General features: G+C 30.7%; 1 protein-coding gene across 3 annotated transcripts in view; it reads right to left on the bottom strand.

Annotated features, from left to right (window-relative positions):
* LOC136987415 (apoptotic protease-activating factor 1-like) overlaps positions 1 to 27,331 on the bottom strand; it is a 102,369-nt gene that overhangs the window by 22,820 nt on the left and 52,218 nt on the right. For all 3 annotated transcript variants that reach the window (XM_067285153.1, XM_067285152.1, XM_067285154.1), the window contains exons 3-6: positions 25,540 to 26,344; positions 11,847 to 12,091; positions 3,568 to 3,732; positions 3,219 to 3,467 (exon numbers count right to left, since the gene is read on the bottom strand). In XM_067285153.1, coding sequence (XP_067141254.1) covers positions 3,219 to 3,467; positions 3,568 to 3,732; positions 11,847 to 12,091; positions 25,540 to 26,344 — 1,464 coding nt within the window. The remainder of the gene's footprint in view (positions 1 to 3,218; positions 3,468 to 3,567; positions 3,733 to 11,846; positions 12,092 to 25,539; positions 26,345 to 27,331) is intronic.

Below are 27,331 nucleotides of genomic sequence, written 5' to 3'. Positions count from 1 at the left end.
GCATGCATATCTATGTATAAATGGCAAATTTCCAGGTTTACTTCAAAAGATTGATTCTGAATGTCTGAATCATTTTCCATTCTTAAGCTTATATTTATTAATTAATGAATGCACAGTGCTTGTAATGTAAATTGTTAATTTTTCTAAACTAAAATAAACTTTAGAAAGTATTCAAAAGAATCGGAATCAGGATTCATATCAGAATTGGAAATTTTCAGCAGAAGTGGGAGAAATTTTGGTATCATCCTGTGGTTAGTTATAATGACAAAATTTTCCACATTTTTCAACATTTAGATTGATGTTTAAGCCTATTTTTAAGGAAAAAATTTAACAAACAGTAAGTACATTGTATGTTATCAATTTTATAGTATTTAGTTTAGTTTCAGTAGAAAATGCTTTTTGTAAAAGAATGCATGTGGTCCTGCTAATCAGTAAACATCTTGCTGCAAAATCTTGGGTTCACTGAAGTGTTTCTATTGGCTGATAATTCAATGAAAGATTCAGTCAAGGAAGTTAGATTTTTTCCTTTAATGGGTAGTCATTTCTGCAAATGTTCATTACTGTACACAGTATAGTTTTCAGTAGAGTGGCGTGTTAAAAATGGTAAAGCATAAAAATCTCTCCACTGAAGACATCATAACCTTCACAAAACAAATCGAAAGATACCTCCTTCAATTTGTTTTGTGAAGGTTATGGTTTGTAAGGACTTTGGCCTGAGCGACTTGACTGACTGTATGCATAATCTGGAAAGACTGAGAAAATACAAAAAGCATTTAATGAATCAAGAAAGAACATTAAGGTAAGGAAGCCCATACATAAAGATTTGGATTGTGCAATTTTAACATGGTTCAAAAAGCAGTGGAGCCTAAACATTACAGTTAATGGCCCAATCTTAGAAGTTAAAATCGAAAAATTTGCACAGTTGCTGGAAATCAAAAACTACTTGCAATAATGGTTGGATTGACAAATTTAAACACTGTCATAACTAGGGATTGCAATCCAGCAGTGTTTTCAATCCAGCTAGATTTTTGCTGGACCAAAATCATTCCAGATGGATCCAGTGCAGATGTATTTTTGGTGCAATAGTGTTATCTGTCTATCTACCCAGCAATTTATGGTTTTTTTTTAAAGAAATAAAACATTTTTTTTTTAAATACTTAAAAAGCTTTTATTATTTAGACTGGTCACTATATCAGTAAAACTTCTTATACATTTAGGTAGTAAACTTAACTTTGGTTCAGTTTAACACTTGAGATAGAGATAATTAACTTTATAATTATAATCTAACTAACTAAGCATTTAATGTAATCTTTAAGTTAAATAATAGCAAAGGTAATTCTACTAATTAATTTATATTAATATATTACATTATAATAAAGTAAGGATGGATAATCAATGGCTAAGTGGCTATCAGTCTTACCAGTTTTCTTATATAGGCTCTACATATTAGTCTATAGTTATTTATAAGTACAGTATATAAAAACTATGTACTGGAAGTAGAATAAGTTAAATAAACTACACCTTTATCAATCCAGCAAAATTTAATAAAATAATAACGTTTTCAATCATTTTTAACAATCTTCCTCGGTTACAAAAAAATAGAACATTAAATATAGAACATAAAGTGTGTTTGGAATAAACATAAAAATTAACAGAACGCGCCCAAGCAGACAAAATATAGATAAATAAACACCAAATGTTTATAATGTAAATACTACCTAAGTCGCTTCCACAAAGTGTAATGGGCGTGTGTTTGGTACATTTTCAATGTTACTAATGTACTGTTTGTTATTTAATCTCTGTATATTTTATTTTATTTTATTTATTTTGGTTTAATAAATCCGATGAAGACGCCTTTTACCTTCCTTTTTCCGCCCCTATCCTATTTTCTGTATTTTCACCTTCGCCTTCTGCCTTCTTTTCTTTATTTTCAAGCCAGGTAATACCACTGAGTGCACCTGGTCTTCCGCCCCTGTCAGCTACAAGTGTACAAGTGTGTAATGTGTATTGTCAGTGCATTAATGCATATGGTTGTCATACTGTATTTTTACATGTTTATCTCCAGTATAGTGGAATCATAGCTATAACGTCTCCCCAGTTTTAACAAATAAATAAGACAGTCTCTTGAATGTCATTATAACCAAGTTCAACTACGTTAGGTTTTCTATTTGTGGAAAAATAAGATAAGCTGTCAACAGTTATTCAACTTCAAACTGGACAACTTACTACACAAACTCACTAACCTGACAAAATTAAAATTAATTTACAGTAGTTGTCAAAATTATCATCTTTCTAATGTTTTTGACCTACTGGAAGGTCTTCATCAGGAAATTCAAATACTGGAATGCTTGTTTGAATTAAATAAATGTTTTTGCTCATACATACATTACACAATGCACACATATGTAGTTCATAAGGTAGTGTCAAAGTATGCTTGCCACACTTTTGAGATTGTTCTTTCTTCCTTGTTATTAAAGTAGTTCCCTTCCTTGGTTGCCTTGAAAATTTCAAGGGCCTCCATCTCTCTGATGTGTTCCCCACATACGGGGATCATCTTGCTATTTCAACAAGCCTCCATGTTAAAAACATCTGTATGTGGAAAAAGACCTTCAGAGTAGGTTGAAAAGATTGGAAAAGGTGATAATTTTGACAACTGCTGGACTAATTTGTCAGGTTGGTGAGAATTTGGTAAGATAAGCTATCATTACTGGAAGAAATTTTATTTCTAATTTAATATAAGGTAACATGTAGCAAAGGATGTTGCAAATATCTCATAAAGTCACTATTATTCAACCATTGGCCCCAGCATGGTGGCAACATGTAAATCGAAATATTTTTGGATATGAAAATACAATTCACGATATGGAAATACAGTTCATAATAATTTATATAAATTTTTCTAATATGTTGTATTGTTATAATTTTTAAAAATATTGTTGTTTGCCAAATTCTTATATTTTTAAAATTTTGAGCTTAAAATGTTATAGCGAATGTTCATCATATTACATATAAAACATCATTATTATTTTTAATTGAAGAAATTTAATTTTATTGACATTTCAATTTTAAACTATCAAAGCTTTGAACTTTTGGAGTTTGAATTAGCCATTAATTTTATATTTTTTCTGTAACTTTAAGAACTATAGAAACAGCTTTAAGTTGTATTGAATAAAATATTTAAAAACATAATAAAGCCAAAACCATTAAAATTTTCTTACCTCATTCTTAAAATAATCTCTATACACATTATAATCATTTAAAAGATCACTTGGACCAGCAAACTTTAGTTTATTTTCTACAAAGTTTAAATCTAAAAATATTTTCTCAAGACGATTATCCTGTGCATTATATAAATGATATGCAAGAAAATAATAAATATATTTGTCATCAGGAAGTAATCCATAGTTATAGTTCTCATCTACACGGCATTTTTCTAGATATCTATTTACAAAATTTTGGTGCAAAGCCTGTTAAAATAAAAATCTCTCTTAGTGATATTTAATAAATAAATATCAAATTATTATATATTTATGTATTAAAAAACATTACAGTATTTTCATAGTTTACCTGTTTATCTTTACAATTTTCTTTAAGATAATCTAAATGTAAATCATGAATCCAGTAAATGTGCGAATTTTTACTTTCTATTATTCGTGCAAGTGACTTTTTATTAAATTCATACATTATATCTTCAACGTCAAATTTGTCTTTATTCCACTGAACTTCAAGAACCTTTAAATAAAAATATTGATAACCATATTGAAATAAAAAGTTTAAATCTCAAATTATCTCATCTAAGTTCATCAATCTAGAAAATTGATGTAGTTAGATAGGATCAAAAAGATTTTAAATTATAAAATATTAGTCAATCACCAAAATAAAGTTATTTTCTGAATGTTTGTATTATAATCCAATAACATGCTTTAATGTTGCTATTATATCATCAATTTATATTGCTATCTTCAACAGAAAATAAAGTTATCAGATACTTTATTAAATGAACTGTTTATTTTGAAAGTGGTGATAGTCCATTTTTTCTTCTTTCGAGATATTTAAAGGTTTTTATTTATATTTTTGAAGTGACTAAAACGAAGTGTAGTAACTTTGGCAATGTTTCTATGAATTTAGAAATATGTAAGTTGATTACATAAATGACTTCTATGTAAATTTAACTTAACAAATATACTATTTCTTGGTTGTAAATGGACTTACATCACTTTCATAATTACTAAACTTTAAAATCTGATTGAACTGTAAAAGTAAATAAACAATCACAACTGTAAAAAACATTAAATTTCAATTATTTAAAATTCAATTTCACTTGAATTCCTTCGTTTTTATTCTGATTTTATTTATAAATAATAACAAGATATAGGCGAACACAAAACATTATATTTAAAAATGTATGCGTAACAACATATACATTTTTAAATATAATGCTTATAACGCGTAACAACGTATAATGTTTTGTGTTCTCTTATTTTAAACTTGTTATGTTCCATGTGGCTAACGCCGTTATGTTCTAAAAATTTTCAAAAAAGTTTGTTCGAATTCTACTTCTGCCTGAAGATGACATTTTTAAATATGTCAAAAGCGCTCACAGGAAAATAAAATGTTTATTTTAACAAGATATAGAATAATGTTTATTCTCAACAATAAAAATATTTATTTATTGTTAAACTATTTTATGATAATTTAAAGAAAAATATTCTTACTAGACTATACAATAAAATGAGTCCTTTTTTCGATCCGTCCCTTCACACGCTTTTTGGAGAGGTATTAACAAGTCTACAGCGGAACAGTCCTTTTATTTGAGGCTACATGTCCGCCGACAAATGTAAAAAAGTTAAAAATCCTCTAGCGGTGGCTTACATAATCTTTAAAAATTAAATTAATTACATTAGAAATAGCCGACAAAAGGGAAAGCCGATTAAAGCGTGTGAAGGAACGGATCGAAAAAAAGGACTCATTTTATTGTATAGTCTAGTAAGAATATTTTTCTTTAAATATGAAATCGTCTCGGCTATTTCTAATGTAATTAATTTAATTTTTAAAGATTATGTAAGCCACCACTAGAGGATTTTTAACTTTTTTACATTTGTCGGCGGACATGTAGCCTCAAATAAAAGGACTGTTCCGCTGTAGACTTGTTAATACCTCTCCAAAAAGCGTGTGAAGGGACGGATCGAAAAAAGGACTCATTTTATTGTATAGTCTAGTAAGAATATTTTTCTTTAAATATGAAATCGTCTCGGCTATTTCTAATGTATTTTATGATAAGTTTATTAAAACATTGTATTAAAAGATATATATATGTTCTGTACAGTTTGAATATTAAAAAAAAAAAAAAAAAAAAAAAAATCAAAAAATACTCTTTTCAGAAAACATTAAGGAAGACATTAGCAGAGGAATGCCCATTCCTCTGCTTATATATATATAAAAATGTGAATGTTTGTTCACTATACACTCCTAGGCTGTTCAACTAATTGCAACAAAATTTGACAGTTAAGTTCACATACTTCTAACTTAGATAATGTCATACATCCCACTCCAAAATACCTATTGGATTTCTGTAAATTAATTAATTTCTATGTGCATTGAATTTGCTGATTTATACACAGCACCATTTATTGACAAAAAATTTAACATAATAATAAACAAAATATAATTCTTACAAAAAAGGATAAAATTTTTAAAATGTATATACAGTGGTGCCTCGTATGACGTACGCCTCGAATAATGGACGCTGCGAACAACGGACTTTCTGTTTGGTTGTTACGTGACTCGAGCAACGGACTGGCTGCGAACAACGGACTTTCCGGCATAATTGGTGACTGCTCCATGGGTGCGTTCTTTAATAGCGGTCTCTCTGCGTCTCCGCTACTACGAGAGTGCGCTGCTGTTTGTAGGCATTTAGGAACAACGGTGAAAGAAAGATGGCAGCACCCGCACTATCGATTGTATCGTGATGGAGGAATCTATAATTCTAAAATATGAGCTTTTAAAGGCAAAAGAAGAATTCCAATTGTAAAATTTAACAATAAAATGGATTATTTGTTGAAAGAGCATTCAAAATAGCCACGAAAAAAATTAGAACGCCGGCTACCATTCGAAAAAAATTTGTAAAGACACTTACATCACCGCGTGCGCTAACTCGCGCTTTCACAATTTCTAAATTTTCATTCATAAAACCACATTATGGACCCGGAAACGAAACTATCTGAGCCATGGAGGACACCATGTTGTTTTCCACCGTAAACTACTGCTACAAGCAGCCATTTTTGTCGTTCGACGGCGCACACTCCCACCAGAATTTAGGAACGCGTTCCTCAGGAATTTTTAAACGAATGTCGCTCGCGCAGAGTTACGCGGAGGAATAAAAGAACGCACCCAGTGTTCATTTTTTAATGATACAGTACGGTTATTTTATGCTGTGAAACGAATTAGATGTTTTAACATGTATTTCTATGGGAAAATGCATTTCGTGTAACGGACGTTTCACTTAACGGACGTGCACCTGGAACGGATTAAGCACGTTATATGAGGCACCACTGTATATATTATATTCACTTAATTACTGCAACAGTGATACAGCATGAAATAGACACACTATATCATTACTGAAACAGATAGCATATAGCATTTGCCTGCATGGAATCGAAAGTGTTACTTGTGAAAAGTTTATAGTAATTATATAAGTATTTAATTTTCCATATCTAACAACTTGAGTTTTCCATTTCTGAATGGCACTTTCTTAATTCTAATAAGTGCCCTCCAGTAGCAGAGTGGATAAAACCACCAAATACTAGTAGTTAGTTAGTCATGGGTTTGGGCATGGCCACATGGAGTTTTCTGGGTTTTCTTCATATTAGTAATACCTAAATAGAGTCCAGCTTTCCATAAAAGTCTTTGTGGAACACATCTCCTTCGGCAGATCATTCACATGTCACATTGCCATAACCATGTAAATCAAACTAGTTCTAATGAGCGATTATTTATTGTGACATCATCACAATGCCAGGCAGCAAATTTTCATCACAATGTTCAAAATTCTTTTAATGGTGGTCTTGCCCCTCTATCAATAGAGTTGTGTTAGTTAACTATCTAATTCCATTCAGGAAAAAATTTTGGTCCAAACCAGAAGTTTGTATATAGTTAATCTGGGCCTCCTGCCCCTAAGATTTCCATATCTGGTCTTGACTTACATCTACCTAACTCCTTTCTCAAGACTAAGGAAGAACAGACAGGTGAGAGACAGTCCAAATTAATAGGTCTACAATTTTTTTAAATTGCAGCCCAATAATTTTTTTATAAATTCAATATTTACAAGAACATACATATAGTTTATACTAGGGGTGTCCAACCTGTGGCCCAAGGCGAGTTCCAATGCTGCCTAATAAATGTGTAAACAAACCCAACAAATTTTAAAGTTTTTTTATTATTTATTTCAACGGCATAAATTCAACAAAGAAGTTTCACAAAGCCATAAACCTTTATACATATTTTATTTTTGAGTGAAAAAGAAATATTTTCAAATACTTGGAAATGTGTGAATGAGGAAGGAATACTAAATAAAGCTGGAGTTGTAACTCAAAAGGATTATAGTCCCCAAATTCCAGAAAAAGAGAGAAAGGCCAAAAAATAAAAAGTAGTGAGAAAGGTTAAATAGATTTTCTGTTATGCAAATATTCACTCTTAATATTCCAACCTTCCTCACTTTATCTTTTGCCCTTTCTCTCCTTTCCCCACACTTTGGTCTGTAATCCTTTGAGTCCTAACTCCAGCTCTACTTAGTATTCCTTCCAGCATTGCAAGATTTGGCTACTTTGTGCCAAATTTGGCTATCCTTTTTTTAGTTTGGCATAAAAAATATCACTTGGAGAATTGGCTACTTTTTGGGCTACATATTATTTATAAATATATTAGTCGAATAAAAATGCACTTTAAAATGGTGTTTCATCAAATTTTTATTAATTAGAGACCCAAATAAAACAAATATTTGTGTTTTTCAAATAAATTCTTGTTTGTCTCCTTTATAATAAATGAATTTATTTATTTCTAAGTAAAAATTGAAAGTGTCTGTAAAAGTAAATTTTTAAAATATTCTTTTTAAGTTTTAATAATTATTTCTATAATCTAGACATGTTTCCAATCTTTAAATGTACAAGTATATTTAAGGATTGGCCACAAGTATATTATACAGTAGACATTCGATTATCCGACTCAATAGGGGACTGGGGTTATTCGGATAACTGAAAAAACAAATAACCAAAAAGTATGAAAAAATACATTATTAGTATAGTATATTAGTATATCCCATGTAATTAGTATATTAGTATATCACTATTAACCTACTTTGCATTGAATTTTCATCGATGTTAAGTCTAAAAAAAATTTTTTTTAAATAATAATCATCGCTATTGTATTGTTAAAAATTATTTCTTTATTTTGCACAAAATAAATACAGTACTGTACTGTATATTGAAAAATATAAAACTAAAAAAAAATATATATTCTGGTTACATATTTTATATAAAGTAGGCCTATAGATTACAAAAAAGAAGTCCAAATTTTTTTTTGCTTTACAACTGACACTCGTTTTTTTGCCGCTAAATCTTGCACACGTTTTAAAAAACAGCAATTCGAGAGTCGTTAAATAAAATTAAGCCTCATTTAAATACTGGCCTCCCTTTCATGGTCGAGTCAGTATTGCCAGCTAAAACACGCAAAAATTTAACAAAAATAATATTAAAGTAGCCAAGACAGCCAAATATTGTAGCACCACATGACTAGCGGACATTTGAATTTGCCGATTAGAATGCGGTCGGTTAACCAATGTGACGGTTGATCGGAGGTCGGATAATCGATGCTCTACTACAGGGGTGGCCAACAAGTCGATCGCGATCGACCGGTCGAAGCCAATTTTGGTCGACCGCTCGCGGTGTCTTTACTTTATGTGTTACACTTGTAACTGAACGCAACGCCTAAACGTAACAAGCAAACGCGACAGTATGCATGTAGTTATGACTTGACTCATAGAAAAACACAGCCATTTAGCTTGAATATTTGGTACTGTCATACGGTAGCTTCTTTTCTTTAGTACATGTATTAACAATATTATTACTATTTCTCCCATTATTATTAAGGTAATAAAATAGATTCCAAATCTCTCTTTATCTGTAGCTAATTCGAATTAATAAATATTGTTAATAATTACTCATGTTGTTTTAATTCCCCTGGATGTGAGTTTTTTGGCCCGTTAAATAATTGTGTTGTTTTTATGTAGGTAGATATACAGAGTGTTTCGGTACGACGTGAACTCCCGCGATCAATAGATTAACAAAGAATAAATCTAAAAATCTTATATCATTCTTCCATGATAATCTTCAATCAAATATCAGCCATACTGTACTTTTTCATATTTATGAACAAATAGTACCACAACTTATACATTGCAATTGATTTAAAAAAATTAAATTATATTGTAAGTTACTAAAAATCTATCTTGAAAGATTTTTTTAGGTACCGCCTGTACGGAATGAACTGGTAGCTGCAAATATCAAAAGTTGGGTCTGGAAATTTATTTTTTTATGAGCCTTATATCTCGAATACTTAATAAGTGATTTAAAAAATAGAAAAATAGTTTTGATTATATTTTGCTTATCTACCCGTAGCTCGCGGGAGTGCACCTCGTACTGAAATACAGTGTATAAACATAGTATGTATTACACACCTCCCCCTCTCCACTTAGACTATGCCTATGAAAACAAGTCAATCGAGACACATTTTAGGATAAAAAGTAGATCTTATGTACACAAAAGTTGGCCACCCCTGCTCTACTATATATACTTGTGGCCCAGAAAACTTCATGACTTCTTCCAATGTGGCCCAGAGAAACAAAAACGTTGGACACCCCTGGTTTATACAATCTGTTGCCAAAATTTACTTTATCATTACATAAAAGCAATTATTCTCACATTTTTACAAGATTTTTTTATTTATTTAAACAAGTCATTTGAAGTCTTTCAGATGTTAAAATTAGCAACTTCATTGACATGCAAAGCCATCACAACCTGTCCAACATGGATTATTTTTCAAGTATTAAAAGTAGATCAGTATTAATTAGTAGTCATTGACCATCCTCTCTTCCAGGAGGAGGTCAACGTCTACTTTTGGTCAAATTACTTCAACTCCCTTCCTCAATGGTTCCTTCTTTCTATTGGACCAGCAGTATGGTGACATTTGAATAGGAAAATTACATAATACAAGATTACCAGTGAGCACAAAATATGTTTTAAGTGGTTTTCCAGGGTGCCGAGTTTAAATGTTTGTAAACAACACTAACAAAACTTTCAAAATATACCAGCAAATATAATTTAATGTAAAGATGCTATGACAAATATTTTCAATCTGAATAGAATCTGCTTCAGGTCAAAATTTTCAATGTAGAATGTAATGTTAGAATGAATAGAATTAATTAATATAATAAATTATATTTGCTGGCATATTTTGAAGGTTTTGTAGGTGTTATTTAATAATGTACAATCAGCTTTCAGAAGATTTAAATATTTGGTCTGCATTTTTTGCAAAATTTGTTGCAGATTACCATTTGATATTCGGCTGTGAATGGTAGTTTCTTAGAATTAACATTAGGAAAAAAAAACAATATCTGAAAAAATTTAAGATATCTTATTTTCAGTTGGTGTCTACTTGACCAATGAAATTGTGCCATTTCTTACCATCCAAGTATTGCTATAAATATGACGATGGTAGGCTGAAATAACCAAACTCTTTATATGGTTTTCATTTTAATGTTTCTTATATTATAGTATTTGATTCATTTAACTACAAAAGGTTATCTTATGTAAGGGTTTATCAAAACATGTACCCAATCTAACACATTTTAAAAATATTTTATTCTTCTATTGTACACAATTTAAAGAATTTTTAAAATGAGTTAGATTAAGTACTTGGTATGATGAACTCTTATGTAAGATAACATTTGTAAATATAAATCAAATACTATAATCTATATATATATATAACCCATTGAAGGCGTGCCTGTCCATCCGTCCATTCGCATAACGGTATGCCAAAAACGGACACTACAGGCACCCCTATCGTGTGTCATATTCCAAACATTTTAATTAACAATATAAATTATTATTATTCATTTGGCCAATAAATTATTATTTGGTCAATATAACAATAACAATATAAATAATTCAGTATATTTGTAATAGGAATTTATTATTGTCATGGAATGCCTGTAATGTGCACTAGGGGGCGAATAGTGAAAAAATGGATAGGTTTGAAATAGTTTTGAATAGTTTTAAAAATTATATAGTGGACTCCCGAAAGGTGATATTTTAATAATAGAAATTCTCGGAAGGTAATCTATATATGTAACCCATTGAACATGTCTCCATCCGGCTGTCCGTCCGTGTAACGGTGTGCCTAAAACGGGCACTAAAGGCGCCCCTATCGTTTGTCATATTTCAAACATTTAAATTAACAATATAAATTATTATTTAAATTAACACCCACTAGGAATGCCCTAGCAAATGTTACCAGCGAAGGTAAATAAACAAATTAAACTATATTAAAGTATTTATAGAATGTTTAATAACACTAAATAATGATTTTTAATTATCCTGAAATTTGTAAAGAACACCCACTAGGAGGCGTCCCGGGCTCGTAGTATAATAGATTATATTAGAAATTTCATACTTCATATAATATTAGAAGTATGAAATAATCTAATAATCTTAATCTTTGCTATTGTTATTTTTTGCCAAGCAACTGTAGGCTCGTCTGCTAGCAGTGAATATATTTCCATGACTTACTTCATTTGGAATTCCAATATCTTCTTTGAAAGCAGCAAAAAGTTTATAATATTCCTGCATTTCTTCTGATAAATCTTTAACACTAATATCAATAGCCTGTTGCAGATTCTTTTCATTATTAGACGAATGTCTAATACGACCAACCCTTCCTTCTTCAAGCATAGATCTGTATTTCTTCCAACGTTCTTCTTTATTTCCATGTGTTTGCATAACACTACCTAGCATTGCTATTGCCATTGGTGAACCTAAAAAGAATCCATTTGAAATTTTAATCACTACTGTGACATCAGTATTCATATTTTAACTTATAAATCAATAATAAATGAAGTATGATTATAATTATAATTACTGTAATTCTGTGCAGATAACTTGCAAAGGCATTATCCTGCAAAAAATACCCAGAATGGAAATAAAACCTTCACAAAAGCTTTGTTTAAAGTTTTGTGTAAATTAAAAATCATCCTGTACTAAATTCTGTACTTTTATTATCCATATTAAATACAAAAGAATGTATTCCAATTAAAACAGTACTTAAATTTTGTGAGTACACTTAAATAACCTTATAGCTATTTTTTAATACTTGATTGCTTCTTGTTCTTTGGGAATAAGCACAAAATTTTATATTAAATATTTAACTAAAACAACTCACTTTGTTTTATTCATTTTAAGGTTTGTTTTTTTTCAACTTTTCAGCAAGTTTTAACTTTTAAATTTTTAGAGTTTTATTAATTTTATTCTCTTTTATCCTTTTGTTTTAAATACTTCATTATTCCAGTAGTCACATGCAAATATCATTTCAGTTTAACAATTGTACAATAAGGACTGAAGAGAAGCAAATAGCCCAAAATGCAAATCCATTCTGTTATACAAAAGACAGTATTTTATTCACTAATTAGTGTTCCTGTGTGATAAGTTCTATATAGCAATTTCACACTTACTCCCAAAAAAAACCATATAGCTATATACAGCATCCAAATAAAAAGACAACAGAATATTTTTAAGATGTTTTTCAGGAATTCAGTAGTTCATTTCTAATAGGAAATCATGTAAAAAAATCAGATTAGGTTTAATTTGAACAGTTTAAGAATAAAAAAAAAACATGTTAAATATGAAAAAAAAAATATATATATATATTATATATTATATATATTGAAAAGCAAAGTCATTTATTAGTTTCTGAAAATCAAAAGGAAAACTAAAAGATTATCAGAATTTATTAAATATTTCAAAGCTATTAAATTCTTTTTGCATTACTCATGTGAAGTTGCTTTAGCAATTTTATTTGGATTGTATTTCCATTTTTAATTAGCATTTTATTCTAAATAATATACAGTAGAGCATCGATTATCTGACCCCTGATCAACCATCACATCGGTTAACCGACCGCATTCTAGTCGGCAAATTCAAATGTCCGCTAGTGATGTGGCGCTACAATATTTGGCTATTTTATTATTATTTTTGTTAAATTTTTGCGTGTTTTAGCTGGAAACACTGGCCTGACCATGAAAGGGAGGCCAGGATTTAAACCAGGCTTAATTTTCTATTTTTTCTTTATTTCTGTATTTATTTTGTGCAAAATGAAGAAATAATTTAACTATGATTATTATTTAAAAAAAAAAATTTGTTAGGCTTAACATCGATGAAAATTCAATGCGAAGTAGGTTTATAGTGATATACTAATATGCTTATTACATGGGATATACTAATATACTAATACACTATACTAATAATGTATTTTTTCATACTTTTCGGTTATCTGTTTTTTCAGTTATCCGACCAACCTCACTCCCCAATTGATTCGGATAATCGATGCTCTACTGTATATGCACTATAGCTATCATCTGTGCATTCTGTACAAAAACATAAAGAGACCCTCAGCCAATATAACACTAGCTGCAATAGCAGAAATTATAAAAAACTATTTGAGGAGTTCAATGGATGAAGATAGGCTATATGATTTAGTATCACTTTCTATTGAAAATTTAGAAATGAGGAAACTGGACTTGTCCAAGGCAATGGAGGGAAATACAATTAACTCTAGAAAAAAATTTAGGCAGTCAATGTTCATCACAAATTAGACCTACAATCTACTAATGTGCTTTAATATATTTAAAATGAATAAATTACTTATCATTTTATATATTTGTTATGTATATTAGGCTGTGTTTTAGTTCTTCTCTACCTGCATTTAAATCAAACAACATAAACCCTTTAACACGTTGACTGCCATCTACGAGATGACTCGTAGTTACTGTTTCTGCCTAGGACGCCACCTACGAGTTATATCGTAGTTTGTTTCCTTGCCATATTTGTGCAGCTACGATGTAATTCGTAGTATATCAGTGTAAATATGAATAGATAGCTTTAGGGGCAAGAACAAAAAATCAAGTTTGGCTTACATGAACAGAACATTTATTAATAAATGAACAGAAAATATAATCATAAAAAGTTTATTCAAAATCGAAAGCAAAACGATATTTTTACTGTTTGTGATAATTTTTAAAACAATCTTCTACGCAAAGGGCTGGCTTCTCTAGACAGATTGGACAAAAATAACGCGTTTCTCAGCGTTTTTTAGCTTTTGTACAAATTCGACATGGCTTTGTCGGATGTTGTTTTTTCTGAGTAGGTGGGATACAGTAGGTGGGATAAAGACGTAAATGTGATGTGCTCGCCTCTATATCCGATTTATTACTAATGAATTTAGGTGCACATCTCCGATTGGCTGTAGCGAAGTGACAGGACGAATTGTGTCTGTGCATGAATTAACTCGTAGTTTGGCTTTAGCGAAGAGCTTTCTGTTACATAAGCCAACTACGAGATAATTCGTAATACCTTTATTTTAAGAAAAACACATTCTATATGCTTTTTGATGATTACTATGTACTCTGATTAGAGTTTTTAATAATATAATATAATTAAATTAAGTTGGCGTTTTACAACAGAATTCTGAAAAGTCACGTGGCAGTCAACGTGTTAAGATAGTTTTTCTATTTACACTTCTAACGTTTTCAGCCTACTTTATTGACCTTTCTCAGGTAAAAATTGAATATTACAATTTATAATGAATGAAACCTATTCTGTAATGCTTTATTTCTGCCTGCTCCCTGTCCACCATAAACTCCATCGGGTCTGATATAACATACATCACTAGTGTGGAGACCGGCTGCTCATTTCGTATGTTACTTTTATGTTCTTTTACCCTTTCTTTTAGCAACCTCCTTTTCGTTCCAATGTAGTATAGCTCTTTTTGAAAGCCTTTCATCTTATACTGATATTCTATAAATTCCAGGGATAAAGCTTTGATCTGTAGACTCCTTGTCCATATGTAGCATCTGGTATATTATGGGATTCCTCTTAAAACTATCTGTCTGTTTGTTGCTGCTCCTATTTCTTTGTAAATATTTCTTAGAGGTGCCATTTTTGTCTATCTATTCACTTGGTTCATAAAATGATTGTAATTATCGACATTGGATGTGCATTAGGTGTAAAATAAAAAAAATTTTTTTTTAAAAGCATTCATTATAAATTGTAATCAGGAGCAGACTGACTATGTGGAAAATTCCACATGGGCCATATACAATTTGGGCAGTTTTTCTAAATATGTACATAATATACCGTTTTGTTCAGTTTTATTTCAAAAATTTCATTTGTAGCCCTTGGATTGGTTTATTTTTGCGTCTTTAAGGGGTGATAGAACTGTTTACAAATGCACATATACTTTCATAGACTGTCCATATGCTCTTGACCCCTTTTCAAGACTAAATGAAGCCCAAGGTATTCTACTGGTATTCTATACCAGTAGAAATGAATATGTACAGTACATTCGTAAACAATTCTATCACCCCTTAAAGACGCAAAAATAAACCAACCCAAGGGCCAATCCTAATTGCAAGGACTATCTGGTAATTTAACCCCACTTCACTGCACATTTCATATAGAGCTGTAAGTTTTACAAATGCTTTGTATCGTTGCATTCACGTTTTTGGTTTTTTGCAAATTTTTACTATTAATCTGCTGTGGTTTATCCGAATTATAGAAAAAGGTATGTTAAATATTTGAAATTTTACGGAAATAGAATTTTTAATGTGGAATTTTGAATTTTCAATATCCAAGTTAGAATTTCTGTGTAATTAATAATAATGTTACTATGGCTGTTGGTGAACTTTTCTACGCACTTAGCTTTACTGGAAGACCGACATTCGTCAATCGCATACTTACCACTTTTTGAGTTTCAAAGTTAAATTTTAAATTGATAAGAATAATTTACTAATAATAAGTATGATGCAACGGTCTCCGGCAAAAAGGGGAAGGCCACCACTCAATCGTACTAAAATAGAAGGAAAAAAGGATTCATCTTCGTCTTCTACTGTTCGACTCATTACTGACTACAATGCTTATACCAAAAAAGACTCTTCTGTACTCCCTTCTGCGTCTACTGGATTGAACCTCGGCACTGAACCTCAAAGTGCAGTTATTCCAGGTGAGCCAGTTGAACCTCTTCCTTCTCTTTCCCCTAACATGACGAATACATCCGATATTTCAATTACAACATTATGGAGTAAAATCTCCGATTTGATAACTTCCTCCAACGAAAAAATACTTAACCAAATGTCTACTATCAAAGAAGAATTAGATATAATTCGTAAAAGTGCACAGGAAACTAAAGACCTAAATAGAAAGATGAATTCACAAATTATTAATCTCGAACAACAAATTGAAATATTGAAGATAGAAAACGAAAGCATGCAATTTAGAATGGACTCATTGGTTAACGAACAGTATCGTAATAACGTAATATTATACAGATATCCTAGCAAAGAACCACCCAATAAAGTAGAAGTTTTTAATTCAATCAAGTCAATACTAAACATACAAGAATTTTCAATGGAGGATCTTCTCGCCGTGAATTCAATCTCCAAATTGGAATATCCGCACATTAAATTAACCTTTAAAAATATACAGATCCGAAATATCTTTTTTACAAACTTTATAAAAATGAAGCAAAAAAACTTATCGAATGAATGAAAAGACACTCAAATTGCCCAAGATCTTAATAAGGGATCCAGATTACGGCGGAAAAAGCTGTTGCCATTTCACTATGAGCTAAAGAAGGAGGGACATCTCTGCAGACTACGAGGAGATAGTCTGTTATTCGGTCATCACTCTTTGACCTATAGCTCCGTCTTGGAGGGACTGGTGGTTTCTGATTCCTTTACTCCGTTCACTTTACCCACATCACAATCAAAATGACAAACTATCTATCAAAATAACCCTCATCAAGAATTAAGAAAGACATCTGGTCATCCGACAAGATCTTCAACTTCTTTATATGTTAAAACAAAAGCTTCAAATAATAACAGTTGTGGTCTAAGAAATTCCCACTTCGTTATTGTCAATTGGAACTCTCAAGGGCTTACAAAGAAAATCATTACCAGAGAATTTGTCTACCTATTAAAAAATACAGACATTCTAGCCATTACGGAGACTTGGTTGACTTCTCCACCTGATTCCCAGATTCAAGATAAAGAAAACTATTACATTGTTACGCAAATGGCTCAAAAATCTACGGGTCCGGGACGACCTTCAGGCGGACTTAGTTTAATAATTAAAAAAAGGCTAGGCGATATTATACTCATTCAGCAAAACAATAATTACATTATTGTTCATCTACTAATTTCCAATTCAATCATCGATAATCTGAAAAATAAAGTATTGATAATTATGGTAATATATATCCCTCCCGAACAGTTACTGATCTTAGAAGAAGTATTTCGTCAATACGAAAAGTTGAAAAACATATCTCCGTATGTAATCATAGTGGGAGATTTTAATGCCCGTATCGCACAAACCATGGACTTATACTATAAAGGTCCGAATTTAAAAATACAAAATATCCGTAAATCTAAAGATGATAAATATAATAAATTGGGAAATCATCTCCTCAAGCTAATGAAACAAACACAATTATTCATTCTCAACGGAAGAATTGAAAAGGATTTCCCCTCAGAATATACTTGTGTTACTACTTCCGGTACGTCAACTATTGATCTAATAATCTGCTCAGAACTGCTTGTGGACTTATGTTCCGAACTCCAAGTTCTAAACTCTGATTCATCGGACCATTTTCCAGTCAGATCTATATTCGGGCTAAAAGCCAACTTCAACAGTAGGCAAGTAAATACATACTACCAGACAACTGTTTATAATTACGAATGTTTTCAAGCTCAAATTAGCAGTAAAATGAATACTTTAATATCTAAAGGATTGCTAGACGGTGAAGAGTATTATTCTAAATTCGAAGGCATTCTAAAAGAATTTATTCAAGTTCGGAAGATCAAAAATCCGAAAATTCGTGGTCCAAAAAACCCATGGTACGACATTGATTGTATCAAGTTAAAAAATAAAAAAACTAAAGCATTACACCAGTTTAGAAGACTATCTACAACCGATTCCTTTAAACAATACCGGCAATTTAAAATTACTTATTTCAACCTATTAAAAACCAAAAAACTAAATTACTTCAAAAAGTTACAACAAAAAATAATAGAAAATAAAAATAATGACATATTCTGGTCAACGATACAGAAATTTAGACGGCCGAATATAGAACAATCAGTTCATATTGAATTTTCTGACTGGATCACTTTTTATAATAGATTTACAGAAAAAAGTACTTCTCCAATGATCGAATTGACAAATTCAGTAAACGAAATATTCGATTTACAGGTTACTGCCGAGGAGCTTGAAGTGTCGATCCGGAAGCTAAAACCGAAATCATCCCCCGGACCGGATCAAATCACAAATAAATTCATTAAATTACTTCCGCCATCTGGCAAGCAGGTCCTTCTTGACCTATTTAATCATTTTTATAACCACTCAAAATACCCAAAGTCTTGGAGTACAGCAAAAATTCTAATGATTTATAAAAAAGGAACCCGAACAGATCCCAAAAATTACCGCCCTATTGCTTTATTATCCGTTTTAAGAAAATGTTTCACTTCAATATTAGCCTCTCGATTTCAAAGCTGGTCTATAAAACTAGGTTTAAATTCACAATATCAGTATGCTTTTACTAAATCAAAAGGAACCGAGTCAGCTATTTTTCTATTATTGTTAATAATTCAAAATTATCTCCAGCGTAAGCGCAGAAAGATTTTTACTGCCTTTATTGACATTTCCAAAGCATATGACTCTGTGCATATTTCCATCCTGATTGATAGGCTAAGAAGGTTAGGGGCCGGTACCAAATTCTGTAATGTAATTAAGTGTTTATTTTCATCTTATACTATTAATATAGTTCATAATAATCAAACTTATCCGGATATAAAAATTCACCGGGGATTACTCCAAGGCGAACCTTTGTCACCTTATTTATTTAACTTATATATCAGTGAAATAGACCATCTATTTTCCAACGACAATGAAGGAATTTACATTAATGGCCGCACTTATCATTACATTCTATATGCTGACGATCTTGTGTTACTAGCTCCAACTCGATCTACTTTGCAACGTAAAATCAATTAATATCAAAATTAACCAACTCATTAATAATGTTATATATTTAGCTTCAAGATTAAGGATTTCGAATTTAAAAATTCACTTGAAGATGTTCCATTCATTTGTAGTTCCAGCACTCTATTATGCTAGTCCTATTTGGGCTTTGGATTTTTACTCAGATCTGGAGAAATATCATATTATATTTTTACGCAAACTCCTTCATATTGAGCGGACGGTTCCTGGATATGCAATTAGATCAGAAATAAACCGATATCAACTTTTTCCTCTATTTCTTAATCGGTTACTAAAATTTTACATCCGGATACTAAACACTGAAGATGATAATATAAAATTTCTATTTCTCGAAATGGCAAATCAAAGTAAAATTTCAGTCAATAATTATCGTACATGGTATCAAAAATTCAACGAGATAATTCAGTCTTATGGTATTTCATCCTTGTTGATTAACTCAAACGAAATCAACTGTAAATATGCTTACTCCTTAATGATGAACAATGCTTTGTCACAATCTATTGCTAAAGATCAAGTCGCTATATTAAATTCAACTTATCACCATTGGTATCTGAATATGTTACATATTCCATCTCAATCGTGTATTGCTACGGTAAATTCTAACCTAAATGTAAAACGTATGCTACTTCAGATGCGGCTTAATTATAGTTCAATATTGATAGACAACGTATACATTGACTTTGCTAAAGAATGTTATTGGTGTAAATCTCGGCCTTTTTCTCTATATCATTTACTAACAGCGTGCATAGCTATTGAAAATGCTCAACGTAAATTTCAAATAAAAGAAATTTTTGCATCTACTCACGAACGAAATTTTAGATCTTGTCTTGACAATTTATCGATTATTAGTATGTATAAGATCTACAATTTTTTCTCCTATATAAATAAAATATTGTAAAATCAAACATAGCATCATAGGAAGTATTGTATGACTTAAATTGTTTACGTATAAAAAGATGTTCAAACTGAAACTAACGTGATAACGTTCAAAGTTTCTTTGTATATCCAAGATTTATGTAACTAATCTTCAGCAAAATTAAAATTAAATTGTAATATTAACTACTAGATCCCCCTGTAACAAGGTAACCTTACTACAATAAAGTGATTGATAATAATAATAATAATGTTACTATTAATTTCTAAAATTGAACTTAAAAATATTTGAACTAAAAAATTATTAATATTTTAAAAACAATTCAGACTTAGAACTGGACAGTAATAAATACAAAAACCATATATGAGAACATTTCAACTTCGCATTACTATCAATGCTGAACTGACCTTGAGGTTCGCATGTGGTTTTGTACAATAAAAGCTCAATATAACCGTTATAAGATCGATGACATATATCTGATAAATATATCAGATACACCTATATAACAGTATACCTATGTTAATTTATGAATACATGAATAAACATTTGTGATTTACCCGTATTTTTTTTTTTCTTTTTTCTTATGTTCGGCCCGTTTCAATTCGAAAATTTCGGCCTTAGAAAAAGGCTGCCCATCCCTGGTATAATGCAAGAACAGTAAGAGTCGTGCTCTGAATTCTCTCCTCTCTGATTTTCATAACGGTTTAAACTGCTACAAACTTCTAATTACAATTATTTTATTTATTTGATGTAAGCAGAAAATGTTTTTAATAATTATTTTCTTTATATTACAAATGCTTTAATTAAAAATAGTCTATTTTATAGGTTCGGACAACTAGGATTTTACAAATTTGATAATAAATTTTAAAAAAGCTATTTTTTCCTTTCAGGTTGTAAAAAGTAGGTTATAGGTTATAACATCACAAAATATATTTGGTATATAAATGGATTGGTTCGATCCCTTATAATTTTTAATTTGCAGAATGGAACCACAGCATGAGAAAAACTTTTCTTGACCTCCCTTTGCTTTAAAAAAAAAGCAAAGGGAGGTCAAGAAAAGTTGAGACTAAAAAGAAAACATGATTTGGAGTTAGTAGCTGGACAGTGCTACAGTATACAACAAATGTTTAATAAAAACTTAAAATGCCAGTCTGAAAATATGTCTAACAACGACGATGCAAATCAGTGGGGAAATATAAATAAAGATATTAGTCACAATGTGAATCCGTCTCTGTAAACCATATAATCTGCTAGACGTATCTCACAGCAAATTCTGGTTAGCAAATTGTTTTTATTTATGTAAGTCTATCGTAAATAAAAACAATTTGCTAACCAGAATTTGCTGTGAGATACGTCTACCAGATTATATGCTTTACAGAGATGGATTCACATTGTGATACCATACAGCAAGCTGATTATATACTAAAGATATTAGTATTCAAGAAATTGAAAATAATATATCTGCAACTTCAACCGACGTAGACAATGTCAATAATGCTCAAACTGATCAAAACAAATTTGAGAAAGAGAAAAATAAAGAAATTTTGCAAGCAATGGAAGTCAGTATTCCAATTCTAGAGGGCAACGAGTCTAATACATTTCTCATAAAGCCACATTACAGTAATATAGATGATTTCTTCGAGTATCATCTGAAACAACCTACCAAAAAAACACCACTTAATACTAAAATTTATAAAAATATTTAGAAAAATAACTTAGAAAAATAGATTGTCAAAATCGTAAATGGCTAACATTTTGTGAAGAAAATAACAAGTTGTACTGTTCAATCTGCTTAGCATACGGACGAGATTCAGAAGACAATATTTTTATCAAAGGTTTTAATAATTGGCATTCTGTTCATCAATATGTCGAAAGGCATGGGAAAAGCAAGTTTCATGACGAAAATGCTGTTTGCCATTTCATGTGCACGGAAAACTGTTCAAGCGTTACTACACAATTGAAATCCATACGAAATGAAAAAATACTTTTTAATCGTAACGTTGCAAAACGAATAATTGATATTATTAAATTGATTGGCAAAAGGGGTTAAGTTATAGAAGCAAACGAAATGAGGGTCTTTATACATTGGACGATGACAATGTAGATCACAGAAACTGTTTAGAAATGATATTACTTTTGAGCAAATATGACGATATTTTGAAAAAGCATTTGGATAGTTGCATTAAGAAGAGTAAAAAAATTCACCAGTCAAATTTAGATAAGAGAACACAAGGACGTGGAAACTTAGTTACATTTTTATCAAAAACTACTGTAAACTACATACTTGAAGCAATATCAAAACTAATTAAAAACAAAATTTTGAAAGAAATAAATGATGCTGGAATGTATAGTATTCAGACTGACACCACACAAGATACAAGTGTTCAAGATCAATGCGCAATTATAGTGAGATACGTAAATAAATACATAAATGAGAGACTTTTAGCTGTTGTCAGTGTGGAATCATCAACGGGTGAAGCTTTCTACATTATTATAAAAGATATATTAGGAAAAAATCATTTGGACATTACCAAATGTATCAGAAATTCTACTGATGGTGCTAGTAATATGCAGGAGAAATATCATGGGTTTTCTGCTCACATGCTAGAAGCTATCCCGGATCATGTTCATGTATGGTGCTACGTCCATGTTTTGAATTTAGTTATTTCTGACATTACTCAGTCATCAATTGCTGTAGCTTCATTATTTAGTCTATTAAATTTAATAGCAATTTTCATTCGAGAATTGTACATTCGAATGAATGTGTGGATTTGTTTTAGTAAAGATACTAAGCTTAAAAAATTAAATGTGATAGGAGAAACGTGATGGTGGGCCAAGGATGTAGTCTTGAAGAAAGTGTTTGGTAATTTTGCTAATCCTAAGTATGTTGAATTAATATTAACATTACAGTATTTTGCTACATCAATAAGCATTCAACCAAACATATGAATAAAAGCAAAATATTTTCTAGATTACTTAATAAAATATGAAACAGTTCTAACAGCTGAACTTTTCTTACAAATATTTGATATTACAACACTGATTTCAAATTATTTGCAAGAAAGAAACATAGATTTCATCAAAGCTTGTCGTATGGTTATGAATTCAATCAAATTATTAAAGGATATATCACGAAAATTTAACATTGTAAAGAACTCTGATGACATGTTTGTTAGTTATGCTAATAATAAACTGGATGAAATGCAATGTGATGTCAAAGTTGAACATACATTACCGGATATTAGAATATGCAAAAGAAAGCAAATGGACAGTGGAGAAACTATGGATGAACCGGTAAGAGATTCATTCAAGAGGTATGAAATAAGTAATTACAATCACATACTAGATACTGCAATTCAAAGCATGGAAAATCGTTTTACAAAACACCAATTACTTTGTAATGACTTCGCATGTTTGGATCCAAAAAATTTTTCTGAAAATACTCCTGAAAATGCATTTCAAAAATTAAGCAGTATTTTAATACAGTTTAATCCAGAAGCAACTCAACACATTATTATTTCAGAATTGCAACATTTTAAATCGTCATGGAATATTTTAAAGGAAAATGTAAGTGAAACTTTTAAAAAATTAAATGAAAATGATCATTATTCTGACGACCAAGTAGAAAATGATAAAGACTCAATTTCATCCTCTTACTGCAAAGCTTGCAAAAATTACCCTATTTGTTGTTATAATATATTATACAGATATAACATGTTAAGTGGCACTTATTCTATACTTGGTCAAGCATACAAATATTTACTATCTATGTCTGTAACACAAGTGTCCCGTGAACGGAGCTTTTCTATGTTAAAATTCATTAATAGCAGACTAAGATCAAGTATCTCGCAAGAAAATCTAGAAACCTTAATGTTAATGTCAGCATGTAAGGAACTGAGTCTGAGCGTTATTTTTATTTCATTATTATTTTTTGTTTTATTATATTTTGTTTGGGGCTTATGTTTATTTAGGACGAAGGTTCCCCACCACTCTCTTGTTAGTAACGAAAAAAAAAAAGAAAGAAAGAAAGAAGATAAACCAACTCACGAAGGAACGAGCGCCGTAGGAAAAAATCTTGTGCACTTGCGCTGCCCAGCGGAAGTAAACAGTCCGCAGAAAAAAAAATGGAAGGGGGAATCCCCACACTCACTAGTAAAGAAATACTTACTAAACCGTAATAACATCCCAGAAAATTGTGCTAAATACTTTGTAAACGGTTTATAAGCTTTTGTCGGAAAATTAAAGCTGCCAGAAAGAAATTTAATGTTAGCAAACTAAGTATGTAAATAAGGGGAGTAACCCAGCTGAGTTGTGACGTCACCTCACAGCATAAAACCAGTACGCTAACCAAAGAAAGAGCGAGGTGATTCCTGGTCGAAGTCCAGATTGAGAATTAGGCGATCCAAGGTGTTAAAGAGGAATTCGATTGACGATTTGACGATAGCGAAAAGATTGAGGAAATAGGTTCCTAGTATAGTGAGGTGACGGATAGACGTTTAGTTTGTAAGAGATTCTGTTCATAGTTCCTAAGTATTTGATTTGTCGAATTTTTCAAAGGGGAATTAATATTAAGTTAAGCTAAGTAGCTGAGTTTATTGTCAGGTTGACTTGTTGATTTTCGTTAATAAATTTTGTTTTGGATTATAGACAATTGTACATAGTAAATTCTATTTACTAATTAAATATATTTGAAACTTTTTTGCTTTGACTTGATATTTGTCGTTATTGTTACTAATATTTTCGGTGCATGCATAAAAGCCCAGGCCTGGCACACTAATCTTGAATCCGCATAAAGTACCCGTTAGGTTAACGGAAGTTTTACCGGCCGCAATTAGTGTCGGTTCCTAAGATACTAAAAATAGTACTTTACAAGCAGAGAAGAATATTTTAAGTCAAATAGATTCTGATGATGTCATTAATATAATTGCTCAACAAAGCAAACTTCTAAATAAAAATTAATGTTGTAGACTTGTGTTTATTGTAATTTTTGTCAATGTTGTATTTTGAATACATTTAAATATAAATAGAAAAACAACAATTTTTTTTATTTATGAGCTGGGCCAGTAATAATTTTTTTCACACAAAAATTTTAGGGCCAGTACGCCCCTGATTGTAATATTTGATTTTTTCCTGAGAAAGATCAATAGAGTAGACCAAAAACATTAGAAGTTTAAATAAAAAGACTATATCTTAAAGGGTTTTTGTTGTTTTATGTTACTGTTTTAGTTACAATAAGTTTTATGATCTTTATATTAAATAAACTTAAACTAAAAAAATGTTTACCTTTACATCTATCATGAATGGCTTTTATTTCATTGTGAGGAAGACTTTTGCTGTCAACTCCAACATATAACGCAAGTAGCTTCTCTGACTCCTTTAAATGAAATCCTTCTTTTAATTCGATTATACTTCTTTCACCAGAAATATTACCTAAAATGTCACTAGCTCTTGTTGTGATAATCACTGGACAACCAATGTCAAACACTTTAATAGCATCAGTACACCAAACATCATCCAATATCAAAAGAATTTTTTTATTGTTTTCTCTGATATCAGATACTAATCGTTTTAAGTAATGAGTTGCTAATTCAATACTATCAGGATAATTACGATCATTCGGACTCAAACTCATGCATAATTTATGCATTTTCATTAGCAATGCACTTTCATTATCTAATTTACCAATTGGTAGCCAGAAAACGCCACCATAAAAACACTCTTTAAACAATCGTACATCTCGTATCGCTTCTGATGCAAGAACAGTTTTGCCACTTCCAAACATTCCCCAAATTACAATCCAACCACGCAATTTTTCAGAAATATTTCTAACAGCATTGCGTACATCATCCACAACTTGACTTCTAGGAATAAAAAAGTTTATTGGGAATGGGACACCTCCTTTTAAGAACTTTTCTTCCAATTCCCTATTTTCTTGTTCGACCTTACTTCTTATATAGTCTCGCATTGGTTTAGCTAACCAAGGATATGCATCTTCATGTTCTAAAGCATCTAAAAAACTGTTAAAGGCATCTGAACTTTTTAAAGGAAGAAGACTTAATAACAAAGATGTTTGCTTATTCGTTGATTCCTAGAAAAAAAAAATGTTTAATTAATAAATTAATCTATTTAAAATGTTCCATAGGCTATAATTATAAAATAATACATACAAGAAATGACCAGAAAAATTTTCTCATCAATAGATGCAATGAATTAACATATTTAAATGCTTTATACTATCAAACAAACATTCATGAAATGTAGATTAACAGTAAATTTTAATAACAATTGCAAAAATACCTACAGTCATTCATTCATATTTTTTTATATCATAATAGCTATAGTTCACCAATAAATTCCATAAATTTCAATAAATTTGATATAAAATTAAGTTGATTTACATTCTAAATGAATTATTCCAAAATGGAATAAAAATCACTTGAATTTTTTTAAAACATGATATATTTCTATCCTTAATTTAAAAAACAACTAATGAAAGTGAAAAAAATGTAGGGGCAATTTTTTGAACTGACAATATTATTGGAAATTGGCTAAAATCTTATAAATTTCCAACAGTCTACCAAATATTTTTCCTCAGTTGTTTGTGTGTTGATGCATTTTTTTTTCTTTCTTGTTTATATTTGTAGCTGAGAAATAGATCATCAAACATTAAGTGTTTATTTTACTACCCTAAACAATGTTTACTCACCACAAACAACAGTGTATCATCAGTATTCAAGTTGAATGTGGATAAAATGCTTACAGTATCAAAAGGTTTGAGAAATGTGGCAACAAAGTATTGTCATACTGTACTGTCTTCCAACGAATCAAAGCTTTTGCCCAGATGGGAAAATACTGAGATTATCAGAAGCTACTCAAATTCACTTGAAATGTTACAAGCATGAAGGTAAATCCTTCCTTCATCAGATTACTGTAGTTGAGAAAACACGGGCAAGGTCCTATGAACCAGAGTTGAAACACCAATCAAATGTGAGACCTTCCAATTATTCCCATGCTCCAAGAAACTGTGGCAACAACTAAATAAAGTAAAAGTGTTAATGTTCATTGCATAAGACTT

The sequence above is a fragment of the Centruroides vittatus genome, unplaced genomic scaffold (genome assembly GCF_030686945.1).
Source record: "Centruroides vittatus isolate TY-2023 unplaced genomic scaffold, ASM3068694v2 scaffold_1782, whole genome shotgun sequence".
Lineage (NCBI taxonomy): Eukaryota > Metazoa > Arthropoda > Arachnida > Scorpiones > Buthidae > Centruroides > Centruroides vittatus.
Note: the sequence above shows the minus strand (reverse complement) of the source record. Positions and strands in the feature narration are given on the sequence as shown.